Source organism: Enhydra lutris, unplaced genomic scaffold (assembly GCF_002288905.1).
Source record: "Enhydra lutris kenyoni isolate GAN:26980312 unplaced genomic scaffold, ASM228890v2 scaffoldscaffold29, whole genome shotgun sequence".
NCBI classification, from domain to species: Eukaryota; Metazoa; Chordata; class Mammalia; order Carnivora; family Mustelidae; genus Enhydra; species Enhydra lutris.
The window spans coordinates 2536227-2556141 of NW_019154113.1; the positions used below are offsets into that span (position 1 = coordinate 2536227).

Here is a 19915-nt window from a genome sequence, read left to right on the forward strand (position 1 = left end):
ACCCAAAGAGTGAGGACCCCTGCTGTAGACAGCTGCTTGTGACAGGGACAGCTGGCTCCCGGGCCCTGGTCAGCGTGCAGGCCAGCTCCTGCTTACTGGCCAGTGCCCGAGCTGGCCTTCACCTGCCCCAGCAAGAACACAGTATGGAAAGGGCTTTGGGGGTTACATTCAGCTTCACAGAAGAAGCAATTTGGGGCTTTCCAATGACAGTTTGGAATTTGTCTTTTCAAAATAAGGAATTCTCAAATATCTGCCATGTATGCAAAGAAAAGTTCTCGAAAAATTTATTATAAAAGGGAACAATGACAGAATATAAACTTACATCTTAGTATTTATATTATATTCAAAATATGTTACAGCTTTAATTTATGAACAGAAATATCCTGTCTTTTCTTCTTTTTCTTTTCTGTTTTCTTTGCATCGCTGATTTGCATTTTTACTTGATCTTGTAATTTGGAAAAGAATGCTTGAGATGACTTTAAGGCTTTGTCTTTACCTTCATCCTGCAATTAAAAATAATAACACACTCATGCTATAAAATGTTCTTGTAAGTAAAAAAAGCCAAATGCTTACAACGGAGTATAAAAGTATAAAAATCCAGAAATTAAGAAGATATTATGAAAAATTACACCAGTCAGCACAGAGGTATTATAAGCTTTCTATGCCGCTGCAATGTTCCTATAATTGAAGGGAGGAGGGAGTGGAAGACCACCACTGCCAGGCCCCAGGTGTCCTGGGGCCCAGAGTTTCAAGCTGTTACTCCAGCCAGGTGCCAGTGGCCTTTCACTGGCACGTGGGTGGCGTCAGCAGGCTCACAGTGGAGCAGATGTCACCACTGCTTGCCACCACCTTGCCCACAAGGGCCCCCTACAGCGGTTTTCTTTCCTGCATCCTTACCTTTAGTAGCGAAGCTTTGCCTGTTCTGGTCAGCTGTTTTAACTTCTCTGAAGCTACTGCCTTTGTGTATTTCCCTGCTTGGTCTGGGTTGTTCTTTTCAAGCAGTTTTCTCCGCTTTTCCTTCTCTTTTAGTTTCATATGCTTCTGATATTTCTTTTTCCTCCGTTCTCGTTTCTTGTCCGTAGCTGTTTTCTCAGCAGCTGTTTTTACATCTCCAGCTTTATTTTTTTCCTATTAAACGTAACCACCAGCATACCAGTTAATCCAACTTATAAACACTACTCAGGAAATGGAAAGAGCAGCTATTCCAGAGAGTGTGCCCAATGGGCTGTACGTGCCAGGAGTTGAGCGTACAGCACCCATCTGCACCCCACAGAGCCTTGGGAGCTCAGCTCTTTAAGACCTGGAATGCATTCTTTGACAAAGCGGACTCCGGTGGCAGTTCAGCTCCCAAACTACATTGCAAAGGCAGCCTGGAGAGCCGGGTTATCCCACTGACAGTCCCAGAAGCACCTAAGACTCCAGATGGGCATCAGAGACAGCCTCAGCTGCTGAGGACAGCTACTGGCTGGCAGGAGGGGCTCCCAGAAGTGGAAGGGGAACATCTATTCAGGGAGGATCAATGTCCTCTCTATTCTCCTCAGCTGCCAGCCTATCCTGCCAGGGCTGTTACCTACAGAGGTGGCAGAGGTCCTGAAGGGGTGGGTGTGGGTGCAACAAAGCAAGTATGGAGGGACAAAGAGCCATGCTGCCACACCAGCCGGGAAGATGAGACCTGGCAGTAACCATCTTCCTGTGTAATGCATGAGCATCAATGTTCATGAGCCAGGGACCGCCTACATTTGGTTACCTCCAACTTCTAATAATCCAAATGTTCTACTCTAGACACCAATTCCATTACTGATAAGCATTAAATGGATACAATAATGGGGAAAATGCTGGCATTAAAGGACTGCTAGTTTATGAGCAACATAAACCATTTATGTTAACCCAACACCACTGCTAGTATTCAAATTGGACTATAACAAGATTTGGACATCAGATATTTACAAGACGCCTTTATAATAATTCTCATACCTGTACCTCATGATATCTGATTATAGAAGACTGATGTTTGAATACTATGTAAAACTATTAGCTTGATTATAATTAAAAACTGCTGATACATAAGAATAAAAGCTACAAACTCCAGGATAATGACACTGAGTAAGGATCTAGCTATAAACAACTAATTTATTAAAAAAACAAAAACAAAAACAAACAAAAAACTAAATGTTCCCACACTGGTTTCCTACCTTGACTTCCTCCGGGGCCAGGAGAGCTGCATCACTCACACTCACTGGGGCTACCTCCTCCATGGTTATGGCCGGCAGATTTGACACAACTTTAATCTCTGGAACAGGCTAGAAAAGAGACAACGTATTTAAGAGGAAGTCATAAATAGTGCTAATATAAAATATTTGTATTGTGAACCTATTTATTTTTCTTAATATCCTTTAGAATTGAGTTTACTATTATTTTTATGTAGTAGTTCATCATTTACATACAACACCCATTGCTCAACCCAACAAGTACCCTACTTAACAGCCATCATCCATTTAGCCCACCCCCCAGCCACCTCTCCTCCAGCAACCCTCAGTTTGTTCTCTATTGTTAAGGTGTGAACCTATTAATTTAAAGCATAATACATAAAATACTTTATAAAGGGGAGCCTGGGTGGTTCAATTAAAAGTCTGCCTCGGTTTCGGTTCAGTCATGATCTCATGAGTTATGAGGTTAAGCGCCACACAGGGGTCTGTGCTCCACAGACAGTCTACTTGAAGATTCTCTCCCTCTGCCCCACTCACTCTCACATAAATCAATCAATCTTTAAAAAAAGCTTTCCCACGTTTTAAAAAAATAAAATATTTTATGGAGATTATTTAAAATGTGAGATGGCTGATAGCAAAGCTTACTGGAATGACAGCCGTGCTGGTGGGCAGCATGGGCTGCCTGAGGAATCTTTTGATAATCTGAGTACTAAAGGGTCTTCTCTGTCTCACTGCTGCACCAAGAACACTTATTTCTACACTTTTGGAGGACATTTCTACCACATTCAAACACCTATTCTTTCGCCTATTACACTAAACTATTACCATCTGCCATGGACGTGGACATTTTCCAACAATCCTATCTAATATTAAAGAATCTATTGATTTTTGTGTATATTATCCTGTCTTTAGTTATTAAAAAAAAGGCCAGCTGTAAGAAATATACAGAAAAAGATACAAGGAAAAATGCTTATCAGAACAAGAGTCAAAATAAGCTACTGGATAAACAAATTTTCTCATCTTTCAGCTACTGAAAACACAGCTTTATAAACAAATGTGAGATGATCAAGAACTGCTTTGGAAAACTAAAGCAGTATTGAAATAAATCAAATCTATTCATTATAAAAAGGAGAAATGTTATGCAATGTCATGAAATGTGATGGTAACAGAAGAGCCTTTTTTTTTTTTTTTTTAAAGAAATGCCCAGGAAAGACAGAAATTAAAACAAGCTTCATACAGATTATGGTGATAGCAGGACACTAGTGATTATTTACCTAACACTTACCTAATGCACATCTCATTTACATCTAATTCTTGCGCATCTCTAAGGAGCACCAGGGTACAGGGACAGGGACTCTGTCTCTAGAGTGAAGTAAAAGATGGAAGTGTGCCCTGGAGAGAACACAGGACTGAGGATAAAGGGGCTCTACTGCAGAGAACATCACTGATTCCTTCGCACACCTTTTCCTTAATGCATTCCTGGCCATATGCCAATCAACTAGCAGATGTGTGCCCCAGGAAATTTCAGACAGAACAAAAATAAGTCATACACACAACAGGATCGTGGATTCTAATTGAAAAAAATGTCGGTGTGAAAGAAATGTTTTCTTCCATTGGACCACTGTTCACTTATTTCTTAGGAACATTGTGTTCCAATCTACAATTTAAAGAGAAATACAAAGATAATGGGAGACAACCCAGAAAATTAAAAAAAAAAAAAAAAAAAAAAGATGGTCAACAGGATTTCTAGAAGGAGCTCATGAAATACGAAACTGAATATGAGAAAAAGTTTGTATTAAGGGGAACCTGTACCGAAAAGCCTACATTTCTGAAGAGGAATAAGAAAGGCTTTCAAATAGGGCATGTAGGCCCATATACTATTCCCACCTTCTTCAATTCCCAAGGTTCCAAGGAAGGTCTGAGTACTTCCCCATGGCAGGCTCCATGTTACTGTGATGGACACAGCAGGGAAATAGCAGTGAACAAAATACGTTTGTGCCAGCTTGATAATGAGTAGAGAACGATCAGCCATCGACCAATGGCGATCATAGGTATGAGGGAAATGAGGGCACAGAGGAGGGAGATGGCATTCATCTGACACCCCAGAGATTGGAAGGAGCCAGTCATGGAAAAAAGCAGTGCAGCCTAACAGGCAGAGGAGAGCCCAGCAGGAAGGTGTGGAGAAGGGGGCACTTTGCCCACTGAAGGCACTGGAAGACGACGAGAGCGGCTAGGGGACAGAAAGCTGCAGAGACCAGACGAGTGAGAGGGAGCCAGACCACATGAGGCCTTGTAAGGCACAGGAAAGGATCATGCTCTTCACGTCAGTAACTTTTTCACAGTTAGGACCTGTGGCCAAGAGGGGTTGAGAATTCCTCTTTTCTTCATCCCTTACATAGCCCACACTAGGTGCTTTGGTATCTAAAGATGGCTCCTGCCACCAAAACCTTAATAGAAATTACACTCGATTAACAACAACAACAACAAACCAGGTGATAAATGCTGACTGTCTGAGAAGACAAGACACTCACACAGGACAAAACACTTAACCATCAAAGAATCAGAAGGATTTTGGAGATTACCTCTTCTTTATAGATGAGAGTGAAGCAATTTGCCTAATTTGCAAAGCTAGTTAGGGGAGAATCAAATTCAGGTTTCTGACTTCTAGACTAGTCCCTGAGATTCATGGTACCTCATTTCTAGAAAACACAAGGGACACAAAGGGGCAATAGGTGAACAAGTACCAAAAAGATGGCACTGCATGCTTTATGGGTCCAAAGACGACAGTGAGAAGGAAGCTCTAAAAGGTAGAGAAGCACTTAGCCAAGCGTGGTGGGAGTGAGACAGACTGGAAGATCACTGGAGGTCTGGGCGTGGTGTAGGGAACATGATGCAACAGCGAGAACATGGACGCCCAGTTAGATCCAACCCTTTCAATCTCCTAAGCCTCAGTTTCCTCATCTGCAAACAGAAAGAGTAATACCTGCCTTGGTATTCTGTGGATGAAGAATTAATGGACAGGGCCACTACCGTCATCAAGACGACAACACTGGTCCATCTCTACTTTAGTCTTCCTCACAAGACCAACTAGCAACTCTCCATACACGAGATAACACTGGAAAAATCCTGCCTAATTCAGAACCCAGAACCCAAGGGTGAGGCTGAAGCTACCCTCCGGGCCACAGGACTGTGAAGGACCAAATTTAGAAGGGCAGGAGACTACACTCTCATCATCTCATCCCTCTCCCAGGCCAGCACAGTGCCCCACTGAGAGAGACTTGGCCTACGGTTTCTCCAGTGAGAAGAGAGCCCAAGGTGGCCTTCTAGCTCTGCAACATTGCAGAACGCTTCTGAGCAGGCCCAATCATGTCTGTGTCATGGGGATCACAGAGGGAGTCTGTGGGGCTTGACCACTGAGGATCAGACTGGGATGAAGAACAAGTGCAGGGCTTCTAGCAACCAGTGCCTGGACCTTGGCAGACCATGTTCCTCTTCACAGGAGTGCCCAAGTAGAGATCCCAATCAGCAGCTTGCCCATCTGTAGAGCCAAGCAGGTGCCCCGCTCCGGCTCAAAGAGATTCTGCACCCCCATGACCATGGCAGGATTATTTACAACAGCCAAGTCATGGAAACAATACAAGTGTCCATCAACAGATGAATGAATAAAGATAATATGGTGCATACATAAATACACACACACACACACACACACACAATGGAATACCATTTAGCCATAGAAAGAAGGAAGTCCTGCCATTTATGACAACACTGATGTACCCCGAAGGCATTATACTAAGTGAGATATGTCAAACAGAGAAAGACAAATTACAACGTGATCTTGTTAGGCAGGAACTAGGCATGTGCAACAAGAAGATGGACCTTAGATGTCCGGCTGGAGAGCCCCGCGCAAGGACCACCACATTCTACCCATCTAGCAGCAGGTTTTGGCTTGTGACATCCCAGCAGAAAAAGAGTTAAGTTTGCTGAGCTTATTGCACTTATGCAGAAAGCAGCCATTTGTCCTTATTTGAACTATGTCTCTAGAACAGAAATAATGTTGTAGTTGCCCAGTCTTGCAAGCACTTAGACTACATCTTGGAAAGGACATGAGTACTTGGCTAATTATTATATAATCCAGGACTGTCACTCAAATGTTGCTACCCTAGGACCCTCCCAAAAGAAAAAAAGTGATAGAAGCACATACCCTAGAGTTTCTGGGGCCTTTGTCTCTCTTGACTGGCCCGCTCTTCCCCTGGACTATATTTCAATAAAGCTCTGCCCTCCTTTAGAACAGCTGCATGACTAGAGTTAATACTATTGTATCGTATATTTCAAAGTTGCTAAGGAAGTAGACCTTAAAAACTCTCATCATAAAAACGAAACTGTAACTATACGGGATGATGGCTATTAACTTAACACAGTAGTCACTCCCCAATATACACTTTTCCCGTATGCCATGCCCTTTGAAAATTCACGCAAGGCCACTTTGCTTTCACAAAAGACCTACATGAGTACCTGTTTTTGCTGACAGAAATCTGAGAATTATTTTCACTTTTATTAAAAAAAAAAAAAAGTGAAAGGAAAAATAGCATTCAGCATTCTGCTGTGAGTGGCTCTGCCCAGCTCCTTCCTCAGGAACTACACTTGGTTTCTCAGCATCAAGCCACCATGCCTTTAAACAGTGTCTGTGAGCATCTGTGCTTTATCTCGATTTATTTGGGCACCTATTACAAGATTGGTCCTCAAGTATCAGGAAAGCCTAGGACAGGTTATTTGGCATCTGAAAAGCCCAAAAAACTTTCCATTTAATTAATAGGAATTGCTTCTTTGCTTTACCCCATTTAGGCTTGTGAAAGGTTTTATAGGAACATTTTGCTTTCTGATGATAGGAGAACCTATTTATCAGATTACCGTTGTACATCTTAAACAGTATTACATGTCAATTATATCTTAATAAAATTGGAGAAAAGGGGTTAATATACATAAAGGACTTAGTATGGCAAATAGCTGGTACTCAGAAAATATCAGGTACAGACATCACAGGTCTCAAGACCAACCGCAGGATGAAAACACAACTGAAAGCTGAACAACAAGAATGAGAAATGAAGAGACTTTAGGTCTAGAACGGCCCATGGGGAGATCACACTGGATCAGCAGAGGAAGCCAGAACTGCCTGGGACTAGAAATTCCTACAGGTTTGTATCATAAAACCAAACAAAAAGCTAGCCTCACAGAAGCTCAAAGAGGAATTAAGATCACGTTTGCTCTGATTACACACAGAACTGTTAACACACTTACTGGTTTAGGGATGAAGTGAAAGTTTGAGAGGGCATCCAATTTTAAGAAGAGGGAATCCATCATCTTCTGAATTTCTTTGTGCTCTGGATTTTCTTCTTCTGCTGTTTTTTGCTTAGAAAATAAATTCAATAACATCAGACTTAGCAGCTTAATAACACATCACAGGACAAAACACAAAGCTCAATAAGGATATGCCCCCATCTCTTATCATCAAGGCTTCAGCTTCAAAGACACATTACAAGGCAGAATCAGAGTTATCAATACCACGCCAGAGCCAGCACCAGCCCAAGAAGCAATGCAGTGCGCACTTCAGAGCTGTAGCGACCCCTCCCTCTACAACTGACAACTTACAGTTTTATTCCCTTGGTATTTATTTCTGTCAAGAACTAAGCCACTCCCACTCAGATGGCTCTCATTAAAAGAAAGGGGAGCTGGGTAACAAGGGTTGGATGTTGAAGAACTGGACCCATTGTGCACTGTTGCTGGTGACGGACAATGTAAATGGTGCAGTCACAATGGAAATGAATGGGGCAGCTCCTCAGAAAGTGAAACAGAGAACTGCCATATGACCTGGCAATTCCATCCTTAGGTAAATATCCAGGAGAATTTAAGAAGAGGTTCTCAAATAAATACATCTGTTCAGAGCAGCACTATTCCCAACAGTCAAAAATAGAAACAACCCAATTGCTCACAATCCCCTTTTCCCTCTGCCCATGTTTATTTTAAAAGGCCAGGACTGCTTTTATTTGTTTTATTAAAGCAGAACAGAACAAAACAAAACACACCCAAAACAGGGAAGCAACTGGCTCTTTGCCTCCACGACCCTGACGCCAGAGACGCATCAGGGTCTGCCTCCAACATCTGTCATTAGAGCCCACCTTCAGCCACATTGAAGCACTCACCACTGCTTATTTTAACTTAACTCATTTTTTAATCCTGAACATGTTGTTTACCTCATCCCACACTAATGGCTGTGAAATCATACATATGCAACTATATACTATACATATACAACTAGAAGTTCATTCATGTGCTGTGTACCATCACCTTGCTTATTACCTCCAGGATGGACTCTAAACCGGAAAATACTCATCATCCTCCCCGGATGAACTCTTTTTTTTTTTTTTTTTTAAGATTTTATTTTTATCCATTTGACAGACAGAGATCACAGAGAAGCAGGCAGAGAGAGAGGAGGAAGCAGGCTCCCCGCCGAGCAGAGAGCCTGATGCGGGGCTCGATCCCAGGACCCAGGGATCACGACCTGAGCCGAAGGCAGAGGCTTTAACCCACTGAGCCACCCAGGCGCCCCACCCCCGGATGAACTCTTAATGGAATGGGTGCAGAATTAGCCTAAATTAAGTCCATACTCAAAAACTTGTGAACTGGCTGCTGAATTCTGAGACATAAATAAAACCAGTATTTACAGGGATGGTACAGCTGTCACATTACATATTTAATTTTTAACTCTCATGGTTACAAAATGCTTTTCTGTATTTACTGAATCCTCTCAAAGTATCCAGGCAATGTTAAATAACATGTTCCTTCACCTACCACTTTGGGTTGCAAAGCAGCCAGGAATAATTAATTCAAATCTTTCCCGATCTTCAACTTCACAGTAGCATCAAGGGCACTGATTGCTATTGCCGCTAACGCGACATTAGTTAATCAAATCTGGCAGGAATCTTAAATGGTTTTTGCAAATAAAAATGCCATCTCATCCACAAGCACATATTGATCACATTCTCAAAAACCAAGTGTGAAGGAATAATTCAGTCACGATATTGGTAATACAGTATTATTGGAAATAGGACTTTGTCCTACTTAACCAGGTATATTTTAAAGAATCTAAGTGAAAACAAACAAGAATCAAAAAACAAATAACCCACCAGACCAAAAATCTGAATGAATTTCACAGATAATGTTCTATCAGCAATTTCTAAAGTACGAATGAGAACGGATTTTAAAATTGTAGGACTACTATAGTAATTGCTATGGAACAGTCAGGTAACCAATAAACTGCAAACAAGCTCTCCTACACTCTCACATTCAGTGGCTTAAGTATTATAACCCCTCTATTCCTAACATACTCTGTCTCACATTTAAATGAGGTGAACCAAGAACTCTAGATTTATTTCATGAATTTCAGCCATCAGGGTAGAACCAGCAGAGTGGATTTTCTATTTCTCTCTTTTTTTTTTTTTTTTTTAAATAATGATGGCTTTGCCTTCTGGGCTTCCTTACCTCATTGAGTTTGATGTACTCCTGCTCATAAATTTCAGCAAGGCTCAATTTGCTCTTCTCATGGTCTAATGTTAAACGTTTTTTATATTCATATGCATCCTCTTTAGGTCTTTCTTTACGTACTACATCATCCCAGGCCTGCAATATGAAAGTTGGAAGGAACATAAATTAACAAAATCTATCATTTTATTCTAGGCTCACTTAGGACTCTGCCTCTGGAAAATTGGTGGTCAGTCCAGAGTAAGCAAATTATAGCAAAAAGTAATCAATTTCAACCTGCAAAATGTGTATTCAAGTCACAAAAAATAAGTATTATGAAAAGCAAAGAGGGCATTACTTAAATTTCCTTTTTGTTTTAAATGCATCTTTCTCCTGGTTACCAACTTTAATTCCCCATTTCCCCATCATGGTTTGTTTAAAAGTTTCAAAGTTTGTCGTGTTGCATTTCAAATTTAAGGATAGTCCACATATAGTACCACCCTTCAAATCCTTCCTATTTCAAGTGAACATTATACACGTTTTAACACCATCCCTTGTTGTACATGTCATATGCTTAGTCTTATTCTAAGTTTACAAAACAGACTCAATTCTTTTTTCTCATGTGATTGGTATTTATTAAACACCTGTGTAGCAAACTGTGTAAACGTCCTGCTTCATAAACCCTAGCCCATCTCTAAGTTCACCTGTAGCTGCAGGGAGACCGTGTCTATACATGCTGACAGCTTCCCATCTCAAGGTGGCACTCCGCTTCTTATCCTGTGGGTTTTCTGGACTGCCAGGGCATCTTGCCTATTTGTGCTCAAGACAGCTCTGAGGTGTCTAGGACTTGACACCTCCGGAGGCAGCTCTTAACCAGTTAAGGACTGAGTTTAGTGGATAAATATTCCAGCAGATCCATCCCCAGAGGGGTAAATTCTGAGACAAAACCTACATAGATCCTCAGGGGTCCCCAGCAGGGTTCATTCCCAGTTGCCCACTGTGACAGTTAATTTCATGTGTTAATTTGATTGGGTGGAGGGATGCCCAGACAGACAGATGGTAAAACACTGTATCTGAGTATGTCTGTGTGGATGTCTCTGGAAAAGAACAGTATCTGAACTAGTATAATGAGTAAAGAAGATGTCTTCACTAATTTGGGTGGACACCATCTAATCCACTAAGGGCCCAAAAAGAACAAAAAATGGGAGGCAGGGTGAATCTGCTCTCTGCTTGAGCTGGGACATCCCTCTTCTGCCCCTGGACATCACTGCTTCTAGTTTTCAGACCTTTGGACTCAGACTGGAACTTGTACCACCAGCTCCCCTGGGTCTCAGGTCCTGGGACGCAGCATTCCTGGTTTTTTGCTTGCAGACAACAAACCACAGGATTTCTCAACCTCCATCATCACATACATCCTTTCACTCCTCATTTGGGGTTACTGAAACACTCTTCAGTATTTGATTTTAATGTATCAATTCTGTTTTTCATTACCTTTCTATACTTTTTAAGTGGTTGCTCTAGGGATCTAAGATCAATTCTTAAATAAAAACTCCGCTAGGTTTTTAACATTTGAAAAAAATAAACCCTTTATTTGTCCCAGCAGATATTGTGCTTAGATGGAAGGGTCCCAAGGATGACCAGATCAATTCAGAATCAGTCCCCATACCTGTCACCCTCCACCAGCTTCACCAGGCACCACCAGACAGGTAAACAAGGGGCAAGGAAGAGTGGCAGTGGCTCTGGCTGCCCCTTCTCTTCACACACAACTGCCCATCCTTCCAGAGCACTAGTGAAAGGCAGTGTCTCACAAAACAAAATCAATAACAAAAGATGAGGACAGTGTAGACTTAGTAGCACATTTCAGGGTAGATTAAGGGTTTGTTTGTTTGTTTTTTAAAGATTTTATTTATTTGACAGACAGAGATCACAAGTAGGCAGAGAGGCAGGCAGAGAAAGAGGAAGGGAAGCAGGCTCCCCGCCGAGCAGAGAGCCCAATGCGGGGCTTGATCCCAGGACCCTCGGATCATGACCTGAGCCGAAGGCAGAGGCTTTAACCCACTGAGCCACCCAGGCGCCCCTAGATTAAGGGTTTTAATGAAGAACTGATACAAACAAAATTTCTATGAAAACGAAGAAAAGTGACGGTCCCAAAACAGTCTCATATTATTTCTAAAAATTTTGGTGAATTTTAAATTAAGTTAAATTTCATTCTTACTGACCTGATCTCTTATCCTCTGCTTAATGATATCTTCCAGTTGAAGAGTGGTTTCCTCTGTGATTACAGGGGCTAAAGGAAATATAACACGACTCATTAGGTATAAGCTAGACCAGTGGTCCTCAAATGGTGGTTACTGAACCAGTAGCATCAACACCTGGGAACCTGATAGAAATGTGAATTTTTTGGCTCTGCCCCATACTTCTTGAGTCAGAAAGTTGGTGGGGGCACCCTACCTGTTTAAGTAACCCTTCTGATGCTCCCTCCAGTTTGAGAACCACAAACTAGAGAATATCTGGTAATAAGTACTAATACTTTTAGCCCATGCACCTGGGTACTCTCCCCATCTTTTTTATTCTCTCTAGAACTGAATAAAATGAAAATTCATTTTGACTTCATAGGTACAAGAAACAATCTGATGAGATGACCAGGGTTTCTGGCTAGAGTACAAAATTTGATCAGAGGACAATGACAGTAAGCCTTGCATACAGATCACTAGCAGAAATCATTATGGACTACACATCAGGTTCCCTATAGACACCAATTAGCATATTAGTAACTCCTGGGTGAATTAAGAGTACCATGGCTATGTAAGAGGACGTCCTATTTCTTAGAAGATACATGTACTTAGGAGTGAAGTGTCACGATATTGGTAAGTTACTTTCGAGTAAATCAGTGGAAACAAGTGGGCTCTTTGGGCTCCAGAGCCTGACAGACATTTTCACAGAGGTAAGTGAGGAAAGCAGGGAGGGAGCTTGCTGACCGCATCAGCGCTTGCCAGATTCTGTGTCCCAGGCACTGCTGTGCTGCATCCAGGAGGAGGCCAGTATGGCTAGGCTGTTGGCCCCTGCAGCCTGGAGCTGATGCGCAGAGGCCTCTGTGAGTCCCCCAGCCTGAGCCAGCCCCAACCACGTTCAGAGTCTTTTATTTATTTTAAATATTTCTTCAACATTCCACATTTGATGACGTAGATCCTCTTTCTTCCCTGACTGTAAATGTTCTGATACAAATTTTTTAAATTGTAAAAAAACAAAAAACAAAAAACAAAACATGCGATCACACACACACACACACACACACACACACGTGGGTCACATATATGCAAGGCAGGGAAAGCAAATATAAAATGTTAACCGGTGAATCCCCCTGAATGGCACCCATATGTTTGCTGTACTATTTTTTCAACTTTTCTGTATGTTTACAAGGTTTGTTTTTTTTTTTAAGATTTTATTTATTTGACAGACAGAGATCACAAGTAGGCAGAGAGGCAGACAGGAAGAGAGAGGGGAAAGCAGGCTCCCCTCTGAGCGGAGAGCTCACTGTGGGGCTCCATCCCAGGACCCTGAGATCATGACCTGAGCCAAAGGCAGAGGCATAACCCACTGAGCCACCCAGGTGCCCCTGTTTACAAGTTTTTAAAATAAGAAGTTGGGGGGAAATAAATAAAACTGACTCTCTCTATGAAACAGAGAAAAAGCATGAAAACACACACTCGAAGGGGCCCAGCGGGCTCACATACCCATGCGGACCGCATGGTCAAAGTGCAGAGTCTCCTCTAGGAGGCTGTTCTCTGGGCGCTTCTGAGCCGTCACTTCCCCTTGAAGCTGCCAAGGTTTTTTTTCCAACAATTCTTTTTCTAAAGATGCAATTTTTTCATTCATCTAATAAAGAGACAAAAAGTTATTACATATCCAGGAAACAAAATCAGACTTATAACTAAATAGAAGTAACTAACATCTTTACAAACACAAAAACAAGAAATGCGTTATTTCTCAACACATTTGTTTTGTTCTCGCCACCGTTTTATTACTAACGAACAGTGACTCCCGATTCCTGACACCTGAGATGCGGCAGAGGCTGCAGATGACCTTTCCCTCCCTGATTTGAAACAGCCATGTTTATAATATACTGAATTCCCCTAGAAGAATTTGGGTAGATTTCTGGGCTCTATTCTAGTCCAGTGATCTATCTATTCACAAGCCACTATCAACTTTAATTATTAGAGCATTCAAACGTTAATTTCTTTATTAGAACATTAGTAACTGAAGGAGCCACACTCCAATATTCAAATTATTGCTAACTACTAAAAGATACCTCTAATGACTTTATAGTATACAGAATGCCAGCCTTCTCAGCCGCTTTACTGAATTCTCATGTTTTTCTGAATAGCTTTCAATTCATCTGTTTAGGTTTTTCCAGTATCCTTTGTAAATATTAATGCCCTTCTCTTTCTCTTTTGTGGTTGCACTGACACTTCTACAAGAATGTTAAATAACAGTGGTAATAATTGTAGACATTTTCTTATTCTTCGTTTTAAAGGGATATTTCTAGAATTTCACCACTAAGCAGGACAGCACCTTTTGGCTAGATGTGTTTCTATTTCACTACAAGTGAAAATTAGGAATGGATACTGAATTTCATCAAATGCCTTTCTGACATCAGAAAAAAACCATGTGGTTTTCTCCTTATTCTGTTACAACCAAGAATTACAATAGATTTTCTAATTCTGAATCAAGAAAATGAGGCCCATCTGGTTATGGTGTTGTTAGTCTTTCACTGTGTTATTTTGGATATGTAAACGAAACCATGTGTGAGTGTTTTAATGTCAGGTTTGGCTATCATGCTGTAATAGCTTCACAAGAAAAAGAAGTTTGGAAGTTCTCTCTTTATATGTGGGAACAAAATTCAGTGGTATCTCTTGAAAGCTTGATATAATTCTCCAGTAACACTAAACCTGCTTTTCTTTTTTCTTTTTTTTTTTTAAAAAAAAAAAAAAAAAAAAAAAAAAAGAAAGAAACTAACTCAATGCAATTTCATATTTTCTTTCCCAATACTTCCCCACCGCCTCCCTTAAATCTCTTCTCTCTTCTGGAAACAATCCACAATCACGGGTTTAACTCAGATTCTCTTTTTCTAATAATTATTTTGATATCATTGATATATTTTATATTTTATTATTTGCCTATTCTCATTTCTAATTGTGTGATGTCATTTTAATGTGGTTAAACGGTAAAGACAAATAATTGGAGCCAGGCTATATCTATTATTTGCAAATGACACTTGATTTGTCTGAAATCCTATCACAAGGAAATAATCTTTATCAACTTTGGAAGATATGTTTGAGACGGCATTAATTAACATTCCGACTACGTGAGCCAGCTACAGAATATCTGAAAGAAGCAGTGTCCTCATGAGCAGCTGAAACAGCTACAAAGAGAAGTTCACAGGGCAGCTAATTAAAAAGAACATGCCATTAGGTATAAAGAAACCAGGGACAGAGGAAAACACAGGTTTTTAAACAAATCGAAGGCCACAGGTTGGGGAATGCAGCACTGATTTTTGCAAATTAGCTACCTATCACCTGGGCATCTCTATACAGTGTCTGGTAGGAAGTAGCAGCAAGATTTTTGTTTTGTTTTTTAAAGGATAAAGTATTCCACCAAGAACTACAGAGTAGATTAGTTATGAGTGCCACAGTCCTGGTAAACATAAAAAAAATTCCTTAAATTCTCAATTCTTACCTTTTCCTGTCTTTTTTCAAAAGAGGATTTAACTTCATCAGAATCTTTCTGTACATTTAAGATACTTGTATCCTCACTTTCCTCATCATCTGGCAAAGCAAAAGTCACTCTTTTCGAGGTTTCTTTATGTTGCTTGCTGTCTTCACTTTCTTCAAGTTCATTGTCTTCATCACTATAGTATACCAAAACATTTATGAAACGATAATACACTTTTTCATTAGGAAAACAAAACCAATTCTCTAGTAATTATAGATATGTTGTATACCTAACACAGAATTCCAAAGTCATTCCGTTACTAAGGAACAGAAGATATTATTTAGGTGAAACAGAACAAAAGCGTGCAATATATAAAATATAAATTATTCCTCAATCTGTAAGACAAATGTATCTCACAACAATGACAGTAAGGTATTTTTAGTTTGATTGTCACTGCCAGTGATATTTACCTTCATTAGATGATCTCTAAAGCCCCTTTAAACTCAGACACTTTCTTCTGGCTACCTTCTGACTATCTGATCTTAGAGAATATAACTTCTTAGGACAAACATATTTGACAACTATGAGTACACACACACAATTGGACTATTCTAGCTTACAGTGTAAAGGATTCAAAATACTCACATTTCAGAAATGCTTTCCTCTCCTTCTTCATCAGCAATTTCTTCCTCCTCTTCATCTGAACCCAGTTCATCATCATGAGCATTTGTTAGGTCTTCATCACTTTCAACTGGATCAAAGAAGTCTTTGTATTTCAGGTTTCTGGAACTTTTACCTGACTAAAGTAAAAAGATTTTTCAAACTTTCAATTAAGAACAGAACACATTAAATCATGCATGTATGTGGATGCATATTATATATGGGGAACTGGTGACGGACAACATCACCACACAGACGTAAGGGCTACTAGACCGTAACAAACTGGAAGGAAGCATAGGTTCATTTGTAACTGGTAAGACAGAGTACAACATCCTAACTCTAAAGCTTCTAACTATAATCATTTCTAAAACATCCCTGTCTAAAGTATACAAATGCCTTCCTCTCCCTATTATTTTTAGTGTTTGATGGAATATGTTTGAGGGGAATTCTGAAGACCTCTAACATGTGTGACTATGGTTCTTAGGTTCAAAACAAGCATTCTGTGATAAGGAAATGATGGCTTTGGTTAAATTTATCTAGTTCATCATTTTCAACTGATCTAAATATTTCATTAATGCTCTGGTGAGTTTTGAGGTATTTTAAACCACTTTTCAAGAAATGGAACAAAATCTAATTTAAGGAGGTAGAAAGTCTCTTCTCCCAACACTTTACCTGAGGTTTTTGACTTCCAAGCAGTTCTCCCTCATCTTCATCAGAATCAACATCTTCAAAAAAATTAATGTCTTCCTCTTCCTCATCATCTTTTGGTCCCTCTTCCTTTTCCATGTTTTCTAAAAAGGTCTCCATTTCAGATAGTTTGAAAAATTTATCATCTACTATGGACTTCTCTCTTGGTTTCCTAGACATTTTGTCTTGCACCTTGCTCTGCTGCTCCAATTTGCTGATATCAAAATCAAGATCAGAATCCTCATCACTGAACACTGGACTTTTCCTCAGACCAACTTTGCTCAAGTTTTTAGCTCTCTCATCCACTTTAGGATCATCACCACTCAGGTCAGCCACCTCCTCCTCCTCCTCCAGATCTTGTTTGAGGACCTCCTGATCATCAGACTCCACTGCTGAGCCATCCTCTTCATACTCCTGCTCTTCGTTCTCTGGAAGAAGACTGATGTCTTCGTCTTTAACGGTTTTACTAACTGCACTCTGGAAGTACTGTAAAATTGGTTCATTTTGCAGTTCTAGTTGTTGCCAAATCTGCTCATCATCAAAATTGTCTATCACCAGTTTTTTTAATGGACTTCCGTGGATCCTGTCATTCTCTAATATTTTATTAAAATCATAAAGTACTTTTGTTAACGAAGTGAAGTTTGATGCCAATTCATCTTGAATCCTATTAAGGGAGCACAGGGAGGAAGTTTAAAGAGCTTTATAATTATAGGCAATAATTTCACAGCACTATGAATTAAAAGGATAAAAAAAGCCTAACTTCTGTGTAAAATCAAACTTGAATGAAATATCAATTTTAAGTACAGATTCTGCCCCCAAAGAGTGTATTAGCTTGCTGAGGAGCCATATTAATATACAACTAAGTCTGTGATCTACTATATGGATTTTATGCAGGGAAACTATTACACACCTCTTTGCCTAAAGATATATGGTGAATCTTAGCCTTAAATGCCAACTCAGCTATATTACATGCCACTCCATTCAGTCAGCCAATGGTTAACACTTGCTTTGGCTCAAGAGTACTCAGCGAATACCTCTGAAGATCTGACATCTGAAATGAGACCTGTATACGAGGAGACATTCTTACAAAGACCTGGAAACATCTATTTCAAGCAGAAAAAACAGCGAGAGCAAATTTTGTAAGATGGAAATGAACTCGGTGAGTTTGAGGAACAGAAATGAAAGCATGGCTGGAGTGTGGTGAAGGAGGCAGAAGGCCAAGGAGGTAGATGGGAGCTGTAACATGCAGGCTCCGAGGTAAGAGTTTGCTGTTTTAAGTGTAAAGAGAAGCCATCAGAAGATTTTTTTTTTTTAAGATTTTATTTATTTATTTGACAGACGGAGATCACAAGTAGGCAGAGAGGCAGGCAGAGAGATGGTGGGAGGGGGCGGCTCCCTGCTTAGCAGAGAGTCCCCTGCAGGGCTCAATCCCAGGACCCTGGGGTCATGACCTGAGCTGAAGGCAGAGGCTTTAACCCACTGAGCCATCCAGGTGCCCCACCATCAAAAGATTTTAAGCAAAGGATGGGGCGCCTGGGTGGCTCAGTGGGCTAAAGCCTCTGCCTTCGGCTCAGGTCATGATCCCAGGGTCCTGGGATCGAGCCCGCATCGGTCTCTCTGCTCGGCGGGGAGCCTGCTTCCTCCTCTCTCTCTGCCTGCGTCTCTGCCTACTTGTGATCTCTGTGTGTCAAATAAATAAATAAAATCTTTAAAAAAATTAAAATAAATAAATAAAGATTTTAAGCAAAGGAGCAAAATGATGTAATTTACACTTTGGAAAGATGACCAACAGAGGAAAAGGAATGAAAGTACAGTGATTAGGATGACACAGTCATCCAGGGAAAGGATGACAACTGTACAGGGGTTAGAACAGCAGAAACTGTGACAAGCAGTCAAATTCAGAATACAGACTGAAGACACAACCAACAGAATTTGCTGATGAATTAGAAGCAGAGAAAAAGGACGCTATCAAGGAAGAAGCTTAGTTACATGTCTGAATGACTCAAAAAACAGAGGAGCCGTTTACTGAGATAGGGAAGGCAGGTGCATGTGGAAAGGACTTCAGGGAGGGTAGAATATAAGACAGTAGACAGAAACAGGTCATTTTGGACATAAGAAATTTGAGATGCTGAGAACGTATATGGCTGGAGCTACTGTGCGCCTGAAGCTCAAGGGAAAAGTCGGGTATCTGAGAGCCACACTTTCCTAAGTCGTACGTTAAGTCCTTCAACAAAATACGAAGAGCTTATATTACGAACTCCTAATTCTCAAGCAGCTCATCGTGGGACGGGGGTAGACAGACAACAAAGTTATTACTTTCAATAAAGTATGATGAGTAAGTAAGCACTGGGTGGTTTCGGAGCCCGCTGGAGGAAAGAGCAACCCATCTAGTGGGCTCGCAACTGTGTGGGAGAGGAGTAGGGGGACGCGTAAGACTCAGTGGAAGCCTCTGGGCGTTAATAACTGAGCTTGGTTTGGGTAGCACACGACTGGGAGAGCCGCACTGCACAGCCTGTGACCATTTAAAATTTTCTGACGGGCTAGCGGAGCGTAACGTGAAACCTGGCGCAAACAGATGCATGCTTCCCTTTATCCCTCTACTCCAGCATCTGCCGGCAGGCCGCGCCCACGCGAGACCTGGGCCGCAGCTCGAGCCCGCGTTCCCTTCACTTACGTGAGAAAGCACTCTGGCTGGCCAGTGGCTTTATCTACCTCCTTCAGGCACCGCTCCAGGGTCCGCCGACGCCAGACCGGCGGCGCCATCGCCGTCTGCAACCCGGGACACAGCGCCGCATGCACAGGAAGAGGGCCGCCCGGAAACCGCGCCACAAAGACGCTCCTCGCGCAACCTGAACCGGGGAGGCGAAGGTTCCGCTGCGTACAGGTTCCCGACCCACCCCCCCCGCCAGAGCCAATGGCAGCGCAAGAACTTTCACTGGGCCATTGGTCAGTTTTAGCGCCTTTGAACTTTCTCTAAACTTTCTATTTTGTATCTCTGAGGGGCCAAAGGGGTGACGTGTCCTTCATTTAAGTTTCTGCTTTAGACGCACTGGGTGGCTTCAATACGTAAAATAAGAACTAGCCCACCCGCTGCACCACGGGCGCGCAGCAACGCTCGCTACACCCCCTAG

The 19915-nt window shown here is 41.3% G+C and overlaps 1 protein-coding gene across 1 annotated transcript; it reads right to left on the reverse strand.

The window, feature by feature from the left end:
* Positions 1 to 262: 262 nt before the first annotated feature.
* LOC111152652 (M-phase phosphoprotein 10) lies at positions 263 to 19621 on the reverse strand. The gene is made up of 11 exons (XM_022511195.1): positions 19459 to 19621; positions 16770 to 17448; positions 16083 to 16237; positions 15462 to 15633; positions 13460 to 13601; positions 11945 to 12012; positions 9747 to 9884; positions 7506 to 7616; positions 2193 to 2300; positions 898 to 1128; positions 263 to 503 (listed from the first exon to the last, which is right to left on the reverse strand). The coding sequence occupies exons 1-11, from the start codon at positions 19545 to 19547 to the stop codon at positions 354 to 356; spliced, it is 2043 nt and encodes a 680-aa protein (XP_022366903.1). The 5' UTR covers positions 19548 to 19621; the 3' UTR covers positions 263 to 353.
* Positions 19622 to 19915: the final 294 nt, after the last annotated feature.